We start from the raw sequence: 10,763 nt of genomic DNA, 5'->3' as shown, positions 1-10,763 counted from the left end.
CCGTCCTCACAGAGATGACCTCGTAGGATAGGGGGAAACAGTGTACCCACTCGCAGTAATCTGTTGTCTGAATGAGGCTTGTTTTTGCCGTGAAGCAAGAGGAACGGAGATATACACATTTCCCCCACAGGAAATAAACAGGAAGTAAACAAGCTTTCTAAAAAAAAAAAGTACGTCAATTCCGTGTCTGTCGTCATCTGGCAGTGAAAGCATCATTCATAGGATAGACAACAGCGCCATCTTGTGGAAAACCTGTCACATAGGTAGGCTGGGACAATCTGACGAGGGAACTGGTCAGTGGCAGTGAATGTGTTAAGGCACTATAAAAAAAAAGGAGATTTCTCCTAGGGTAGTTAATACCCTCACAAAAAACATGTAGTAATCCTGGTCTCTATACTGCCTCCGCCATGACAGCCGGGGCGCCTGATGGAGGGGAAAGGAACTGGTTGGAATAACGTGTTCCTTCCACGCGCTACGTCCTACCAGGGAAACTCCCCCCTGTCAGGTGATAAGAAGCTACGTCCTACCGGGGAAACTCCCCCCTGTCAGGTGACAAGAAGCTACGTCCAACCAGGGAAACTCCCCCCTGTCAGGTGATAAGAAGCTACGTCCTACCGGGGAAACTCCTCCCTGTCAGGTGATAAGAAGCTACGTCCTACCAGGGAAACTCCCCCCTGTCAGGTGATAAGAAGCTACGTCCTACCGGGGAAACTCCCCCCTGTCAGGTGATAAGAAGCTACGTCCTACCAGGGAAACTCCTCCCTGTCAGGTGATAAGAAGCTACGTCCTACCAGGGAAACTCCTCCCTGTCAGGTGATAAGAAGGTCAGTTGGCTCTCATGCATTGAAGGAGGCATGAGCTGGGCGCCCTAGGCTGGTGAGGGGAGTGTAGCGCCCAGGATCACTTAGAAAATTGGCACCGGGTGAAAAAAGGGCTACAGTGGGATAAAACTTTAAAAAAATAATTAATAAAAGGAGAACAGGCAGTAAAACGTTATGGGCATAAGGCAGTAAAACGTTATGGGCATAAGGCAGTAAAACGTTATGGGCATAAGGTAGTAAAACGTTATGGGCATAAGGGTTTTTCCCCCGATTTTTTTCAAAACAAACAATTCTCGATTCAAAAACGTTTTTTTTTCGAATTCAAACGACTCTCGATTCAAAACGATTCTCGATTCAAAACGATTCTCGATTCAAAACGTAGGATTTCAGGATCTACTCCAATCTGCTGGCATGAGACTACTTTGTCTCATCTGTTTAAGGAAATAGGTAGCTGATATATTGCACTTTTACCTTAGCGCTAGGTATGCTCTTGGTTGCTTGTTATTGCAGAAAATGCACTTATAACCTCTGGTGATTAGTAGCTTTCGTTCCCTACCTTTGTTGATTGCACTTATTGTAAGTCGCTTTGGATAAAAGCGTCTGCTAAATGACTGTAATGTAATGTAATGAGAACAGAGTACATTTATGTAGCTTTTACAATTGTAAAGGTTTTATCAACTGATAATAATGTAAACACAAAAAGGTAAATCCAAGATCCTCCCATTTTTTTGAAAATCGATTTAAAAAAAAAAAAGAGAATCGATTCTGAATCGTCCAACAGCAGAATCGCGATTCGTATTCGAATCGATTTTTTCCAACACCCCTAGTTATGGGCATAAGGTAGGAAAACGTTACGGGCATAAGGCAGTAAAACCGTAGCGGCGTAGGGTGCCAAGTACAGAGCCCTGTGGGTCAGGGTTGTAAGCGGACCGACGGGGTCTATCTGACGTCTCCTTGTGTTTCTCAGTGCAGAGAGTTCTCTAACAGGCACAGTGGTGAATACACAAGAGTTACTGAGTGACATACTAAAGGTGTGTGTGTGTGCGCGTGTGCGTGTGCGTGTGTGCGTGTGTGTGTGTGTGTGTGTGTGAGAGGGTAAAACAGACATTCCATACATTTATATAATTATGAGTAAAATATATATATATAAAAAAGACAAAACAAAAAGAATTTACACTGTACATTACATCAGCTCCTATCTAGAGGGGGAGGGGGAGGGGGGGGCGGATACATGAAGAGAGATTACGGAGGGCGCTGTGGTGTACGGAGTGTGTGTGTGTGTGTGTGTGTATTACTATACTTGCGAGGACCAAGTATAGTAGGATTTGAAGAAATCTACATTGTGAGGACCGTTCTCCTCACAAGACAAATGGTTGTTTTATAGTTAAAAAACATTTTTTAGAGATACGTTTACAATGAGAAAAACATTCAGGTCAGGATGAGACATTTAGAGGTTTAGGTTTAGGGATTGGAATCAGAGTTAAACATGATTTATACTTAGTTGTGCTCCCAGTGTCATGCACCGAAAAACAGCCGATCTATAAGCTCGCGACGCGTTGTGAGCTTATAGATCGGCTGTTTTTCGGCTTTAGGCTTACGGTTAAAAATGGCAACATATACATATATTTTAAATGGCATTCATAAAACGGCTGTCCTAAAGTGTTGATGTCCTCACAAGTATAGTAATACAAACGTGTGTGTGTGTGTGTGTGTGTGTGTGTGCGTGTGCGTGTGCGTGTGTGTGTGTGTTAGAACTGGTCAGACAGCAGGTCACACAGGCGTTGGGACACAGTGTCTCGGCTGGTCCTCAGGGTCAGACGGTACATCTGTGAACACACAGGGGTCATGAGGTTAACTCTTTAACACATTGTGTGCCAGAGGTTTATGAAACTAGGGTACGTTCATTGCCAGCATTTCTTCCATCCACTTACGTTGATATGTTTCGTGCTGTAGAAGCCCCCGACGAGGACGCGCATGTAAACAAAGCGTGCGTGCGAGACGGCGGAGGATCCCGACTAACGCCTGGAACAATAATATTTCTAACGCGATCCTCCATTGCAGAGTGATCGCCGATCGAAAACGTCTCACTTCCACCACGTTATAAAGAAATAGGAGATATTAAGCTTTTAGTCAAGGAGTTAACATTGGAGAGGCCGACCGGAAGGATTTTTTGACATGGATCCACATCCGGCCTCTCCTTCTCAGAGACTCATTGGGTCATCCCAAAGTTTCGTTAGAGCGCCCCCACGTGGGCCCCCCACGTATAAAAATAAAATTGGGTCAAAAAACTGTCCGGACCGTTTATGGCACTCAATGTGTTAAACGATTTGCACAAATGTTCACGATTGCTCTAAAAATAGCAGATCTACAAGCTCACAGTGCGGCACGAAGTGACGCACTGTGAGCTTGTAGATCTGCTATTTTTTGAATAGCCAAATAAATCTAAAATGAATCTGATGATGCTTTGTATGAATGAATGAATGAATGATGTGTGTGTGTGTGTGTGTGTGTGTGTGTGTGTGTGTGTGTGTGTGTGTGTGTGTGTGTGTGTGTGTGTGTGTGTGTGTGTGTGTGTGTGTGTAGTGTGTGTGTGTGTGTGTGTGTGTGTGTGTGTGTGTGTGTGTGTGTGTGTGTGTGTAGTGTAGTGTAGTGTACCTGAGCCTGTGTGTTGGGCTCCAGTCTCAGCAGACAGCCCACCTGGGTGGTCTTGGTGTGAATGACCCCCGCCCCCACAAAGTTGGTGGGGTTGGGGTCCACCCCGTCCAGGAGGGCTGCTCCGAAGCCTATGATCTACACACACACACACACACACACACACACACACACACACACACACACACACACACACACACACACACACACACACACACACACACACACACACACACACACACACACACACACACACATGTCAGACTTTAGTTGTTATGCTAATTAATCCTTCCCCATGGGTTACCTTAGCGTTGGTGAGCATTAGTGGTAGAAGTTCAAAACCTTCCTTTTTAACACAGTAACCGCCAAGCTATAGTAAACATGGTTTGTTATCTCCTTAACAGCATAATTACCTTCATCCCATGAATTTTTAAAACGCTGTGGACGCGACATTGTGTTCCAAAAAAACAAAAAAGGCGAGGGAAGGGGTAAGAGGAGGGATCTGTGTGTTCAGACGAAACCACAACGTTCCAACCGCGATCCGCCATTTTGGGCCTTTGGCCCCTCGCTGAAAACAGTGTGTTTTCAATGCAAAAAAACAGCAACTGAGTTACAGCTGTTTTTCTGAAAATCCCATAGTCAGGGCGGGTGTTTTTTGGAATGAATTCTTCTCTAAGTGACGATGGATGGATCATCACAGAGCTGTGTTACGGTGCCTAAAACAGCGTGCCTCATTTTTTAATAGAACGACTTTATGCGATTGATTGATTGTAGTAAGACTTACTACAGTAAGTATTTAGTAAGACATGAGAACAACAGTACATGGAAGTACAAATTCACAATACAAGGTCTACTAAACTGGAAGACTCATTAAGCACTGAGCTTGTTTAAGATGAGATCCCCATGCACACAAATCATGATGACATATAAGAGACATACACATATACACACTACTATACATATAAGAGACATACACATATACACACTACTATACATATAAGAGACAGACACATATACACACTACTATACATATAAGAGACAGACACATATACACACTACTATACATATAAGAGACACACAGATATACACACTACTATACATATAAGAGACAGACACATATACACACTACTATACATATAAGAGACACACAGATATACACACTACTATACATATAAGAGACAGACACATATACACACTACTATACATATAAGAAACAGACACATATACACACTACTATACATATAAGAGACAGACACATATACACACTACTATACATATAAGAGACAGACACATATACACACTACTATATATATAAGAGACAGACAGATATAGACACTACTATACATATAAGAGACAGACACATATACACACTACTATACATATAAGAGACATACACATATACACACTACTATACATATAAGAGACAGACACATATACACACTACTATACATATAAGAGACAGACACATATACACACTACTATACATATAAGAGACAGACACATATACACACTACTATACATATAAGAGACATACACATATACACACTACTATACATATAAGAGACAGACACATATACACACTACTATACATATAAGAGACAGACACATATACACACTACTATACATATAAGAGACACACAGATATACACACTACTATACATATAAGAGACAGACACATATACACACTACTATACATATAAGAAACAGACACATATACACACTACTATACATATAAGAGACAGACACATATACACACTACTATACATATAAGAGACAGACACATATACACACTACTATATATATAAGAGACAGACAGATATAGACACTACTATACATATAAGAGACAGACACATATACACACTACTATACATATAAGAGACACACAGATATACACACTACTATATATATAAGAGACAGACAGATATAGACACTACTATACATATAAGAGACAGACACATATACACACTACTATACATATAAGAGACAGACACATATACACACTACTATACATATAAGAGACAGACACATATACACACTACTATACATATAAGAGACACACACATATACACACTACTATACATATAAGAGACAGACAGATATACACACTACTATACATATAAGAGACACACAGATATACACACTACTATACATATAAGAGACAGACACATATACACACTACTATACATATAAGAGACAGACACATATACACACTACTATACATATAAGAGACAGACACATATACACACTACTATATATATAAGAGACAGACAGATATAGACACTACTATACATATAAGAGACAGACACATATACACACTACTATATATATAAGAGACAGACAGATATAGACACTACTATACATATAAGAGACAGACACATATACACACTACTATACATATAAGAGACAGACACATATACACACTACTATACATATAAGAGACATACACATATACACACTACTATACATATAAGAGACAGACACATATACACACTACTATACATATAAGAGACAGACACATATACACACTACTATACATATAAGAGACAGACACATATACACACTACTATACATATAAGAGACACACAGATATACATATAAGAGACAGACAGACACACTACTATACATATAAGAGACAGACAGATATACACACTACTATACATATAAGAGACAGACAGATATACACACTACTATACATATAAGAGACAGACAGATATACACACTACTATACATATAAGAGACAGACACATATACACACTACTATACATATAAGAGACATACACATATACACACTACTATACATATAAGAGACAGACAGATATACACACTACTATACATATAAGAGACACACAGATATACACACTACTATACATATAAGAGACAGACAGATATACACAATACTATACATATAACAGACAGACACATATACACACTACTATACATATAAGAGACAGACACATATACACATTACTATACAGAATGTCATACAATCAGTTTACAGGTTACTGGTATGAAGAGTGAAAAATATGTACAAGAGAAGAAAGAGAGAGGGGGGGGTAGGGGGGTAGGTTAGGTTAGGACTTGGACAGGGGCCATCTTTCAATTGCAGCCTCCTGAAGGTGTATCTTTAGGGCAGTTTTGAAAGTGAGTAGGGTTTTACACTCCTTTACTCCTTTTGGTAGGGCATTCCACATTTTTTATGAATAGCATGAGAACGAGTTCATTCCCTTTGTTGAGCCAAATCTGGGTTGAACATGATTTGTGGACCTGCCTCTGGTGTTATGATCGTGGACATCATTAACATTTTGGAAGTATTTTGACAAATACAGGGGGATCCCAATGTTGTGGTGTATCTTGAAGACCAGGCCCATAGCAAGTTGCTGTACTCTGTCCTCAACCCTAAGCCATCCAATCCTAGCAAAATGAGCAGGGGTTAGATGGGTTTTGTGATTGAGGCCAAGAAGTAGCCTTACAAGTTTATTTTGGGATGTTTGGAGCCTTGTTTTTAAGGCCTTGGAGGTGTTGTGATACCATGAGGAGCATGCATAATCACAATGACCTTGTATGAGGGGCCCTCGCAAGAATTTTCAGAGTATTCTTACTGACTTGGCAGACAAGTGCGCTATTTAATAGAACGACTTCATGCGCAATTGGCAGGAAATGAGTTAACAAAGTGTTTTCTTAATGTTTCCTGGGCCTTTGTTTTATACCTAGTTCTAATTTGACCCTTTAGTCTACTGTAGTTGGGTCCATCGTAATAGTTTGGTTGCCTATACTGTTTTTATGCCCCGTTTTAAACGCTGTAGCAGTGTTGATCTTGTCGACTAAAACTATGACAAAAAATGTCCGTCGACTACCTTCTTTCACTGACAAAAACTACATAAAATCTACATAAAAACTAAGCTATGATGACTAAAACGACAAATAGAAAACAGACTAAACTGTTAGTGAGGGACTAGTGGAGAAGAGATTCAGTAGAACTTAAAAAAACAAGTTAGTTAAGTTTGGTTGCGCTCGGGTGTTGCGCTCTGAAAATAGCAGATCTACAAGCTCACAAAGCTTGTAGATCGGCTATTTTCAGCATGCAGCCAAGTGTAAAATCAGCCATTAGGACGCCATCAAGGCACCGCCACAATACATTTTAGTCGACTAAATCAACTGTGGATTTAGTCGACCATAATCTTAGGATATTTACTCGACTAAAACTAGACTAAAACTAAAACATTTCAGATGATTAACACATTAACCGCCAAGAACGTAGTCCTACGGTCCGGGTGTTTTTTCATTTTTTTCGATTTTTTTTTTTTTTTTCAATTTTCTAGGGGGACCATTTTCAGTGTAACACCACCGGAAGTCGACCGGAAGTAATATCCCGTTTTTTGTTTCCCGTCGGCCTCCATTCTAAGTGGGACACTGAAAGCCTTGTAAAACCTGTGTAGTTTTTCCTCCTCGCATTTCCCATGTTAACATAAACGGTCAGAACTCAAACATGGCGGCTCCGTTAGACACGCGGTCTGGACTAAAAGACGAAGGGACATGTGCACGTTGTTTACAAACAGTCCATCGCGGATTCTAAAGGATTTTAACGGGGCCTATGGCGACTTGAAAAAAACAAAAAACAACAATAAAACCTTGGCAGTGGTGAGTACTGTACATTATGAGATTAGCCCTTGGCGGTGGATGTGTTAAAATATGACTAAAACTAAATTTGCTGTCAAAATCAACATTGCCCTGAAGCACTTTGAGATTCGTAAGAATGTAAAGAGCATTATAAACAAAATCATTCATTATTATGAAGTTACCTTAGCTTTGGTGACCTCGGTGTCCATGGCATGTTGGGCTTTGAAGATCTTCTGCACCTCCTGTGTAGGCCTGTACACAGAGAGGGGGATTAAAGCTTTAAATCAGGCCTGATATTTTGAGCCCGACCCAACCCGAACCCGCCCCGAGGCCCAGATCTTTATGAACAGCAGCAGCATCCTTTTGTTCTCCTCTTCATTAGATATTATTGTCTATTAATGAAGAACAAAGCTACCGTTTTCTAGCGGTTGCAGTGGCGTGCACAGACATTTTGAGGGGCAGGTGCTCAAGTAAATTATACTTTTTTTTGTTTACTTGGTCTGCTCTTTTTTCCCTCTACACCTATAACTCTTTGCCAAAAATAGCAGATTGTAGATCTGCTATTTTTGACTAAAGTTCTCCTCAGAAAAGGGATGCTAGGTTTCGAGAGGTTATGGTAAAAAGAAAAATCATATCACACAAAGATTTGGCGGACCCCCTCTAGTAACTCTGAGGACCCCCTAGGGGTCCCGGACCCCCTGTTGAAGACCCCTGCTGTAAACTGAAAAAAGGGCACTTCTGGTCAAGAGGGCAAAGGGCCGGTGCTCTAGCACCACCTAGAGTGTATCTGTGCACGTCCCTGAGCGGTTGTGCTCATTGTGTTTTTCAAAGTGACTGTGGCCTCTCTGCGGTTATTGATTGGTCATAACATATTCATTTGTCCTACAAGCTCTTCTTTCTAATGTGGAATGCACAATGCCTTTGATGTTAGATGATTAGCTACAGCTGCTGCATTTACTCTGTCAAAACACCTAATATTAACGTTTACGTTATCCTGTTGGATTCATTTAACATTTATGCTTCATATGCAATGTTGCTGGCTGCCACCGAATCTAACTGATATGAAAACAAGCAGCATGAAGGAGAATCTATAACTAATATGAAAACAAGCAGCATGAAGGAGAATCTATAACTAATATGAAAACAAGCAGCATGAAGGAGAATCTATAACTAATATGAAAACAAGCAGCATAAAGGAGAATCTATAACTAATATGAAAACAAGCAGCATAAAGGAGAATCTATAACTAATATGAAAACAAGCAGCATGAAGGAGAATCTATAACTAATATGAAAACAAGCAGCATGAAGGAGAATCTATAACTAATATGAAAACAAGCAGCATGAAGGAGAATCTATAACTAATATGAAAACAAGCAGCATGAAGGAGAATCTATAACTAATATGAAAACAAGCAGCATGAAGGAGAATCTATAACTAATATGAAAACAAGCAGCATGAAGGAGAATCTATAACTAATATGAAAACGAGCAGCATGAAGGAGAATCTATAACTAATATGAAAACAAGCAGCATAAAGGAGGATCTATAACTAATATGAAAACAAGCAGCATGAAGGAGAATCTATAACTAATATGAAAACAAGCAGCATGAAGGAGAATCTATAACTAATATGAAAACAAGCAGCATGAAGGAGAATCTATAACTAATATGAAAACAAGCAGCATAAAGGGGGAAATGATCCATCACTGTGTAGTCTATGAACTCCAGGTAAGTTGAATTGTGGTTTATTGTCTCCGCCAGGCCGAAGGCATGGCGAGAGAGTATGTTTTACCCTCCGTCCGTGTGTGTGTGTGTGTGTGTGTGTCCGTGTGTCCGTCCTGTCTGTGTGTTACCAGCTAATCTCCGGCACCGTTGGCCCGTTCGCTGCGAAACTGTGCACACACACTCCCTGGATGTAAATTCAGAACCTCTGCCCCATTTTTTTCACATACTGTTTGTTATAATAGATGTTATAATGAATATGATGTCATCTTACTGTTGTTTCATATATGTTCTAATAGATATATACTGTTTATTATAATGAATATTAAGTCATCTTACGCTCCCAGCTGTTTCCATCGTTGGAAGAAGTCCTGACCGATCATCTCAGTGGGCTGAAAGAACTTGTTGAGAGTCACTGGGAGTTGAACCGCTATGTTCTGTAGAACCCCACCGTACCTAACAAACAACCAAATTAAACATTACACAATAACAACTACACACCCCACCGTACCTAACAAACAACCATGTTAAACAATACATATTAACAACAACACACACTGTACCTAACAAACAACCATGTTAAACAATAGTGTGGAGCGTTGTCCAGGGTGTTTTAGAGAAGAGTCTAGGACATGTGGAGCGTTGTCCAAAGTGTTTTAGAGAAGAGAAAAGAGTCTAGGACGTGTGGAGCATTGTCCAGAGTGTTTTAGAGAAGAGAGAAGAGTCTAGGACGTGTGGAGCGTTGTCCAGGGTGTTTTAGAGAAGAGAGAAGAGTCTGGGACGTGTGGAGCGTTGTCCAGGGTGTTTTAGAGAAGAGAGAAGAGTCTAGGATGTGTGGAGCGTTGTCCAGGGTGTTTTAGAGAAGAGAGAAGAGTCTATGACGTGTGGAGCGTTGTCCAGGGTGTTTTAGAGAAGGGAGAAGGGTCTAGGACGTGTGGAGTGTTGTCCAG

At 40.4% G+C, this 10,763-nt stretch overlaps 1 protein-coding gene across 1 annotated transcript in view; it reads right to left on the bottom strand.

Annotated features, from left to right (window-relative positions):
• Nucleotides 1-2,386: 2,386 nt before the first annotated feature.
• The window catches only part of LOC311053789 (AP-2 complex subunit alpha-2), a 50,661-nt gene continuing 42,284 nt past the window's right edge, over nucleotides 2,387-10,763 (bottom strand). Inside the window, exons 20-23 of the mRNA XM_084069474.1 lie at nucleotides 10,153-10,269; nucleotides 8,273-8,342; nucleotides 3,477-3,611; nucleotides 2,387-2,647 (exon numbers count right to left, since the gene is read on the bottom strand). Of these exons, the coding sequence (XP_083925600.1) occupies nucleotides 2,570-2,647; nucleotides 3,477-3,611; nucleotides 8,273-8,342; nucleotides 10,153-10,269 (400 nt within the window). The 3' untranslated portion in view covers nucleotides 2,387-2,569. The remainder of the gene's footprint in view (nucleotides 2,648-3,476; nucleotides 3,612-8,272; nucleotides 8,343-10,152; nucleotides 10,270-10,763) is intronic.

The sequence above is a fragment of the Gymnoscopelus microlampas genome (genome assembly GCF_963454915.1).
Source record: "Gymnoscopelus microlampas genome assembly, chromosome: 1".
Classification (NCBI taxonomy): domain Eukaryota; kingdom Metazoa; phylum Chordata; class Actinopteri; order Myctophiformes; family Myctophidae; genus Gymnoscopelus; species Gymnoscopelus microlampas.
The sequence above is the reverse complement of the archived record's forward strand: the minus strand, read 5'-3'. Positions and strand labels throughout refer to the sequence as shown.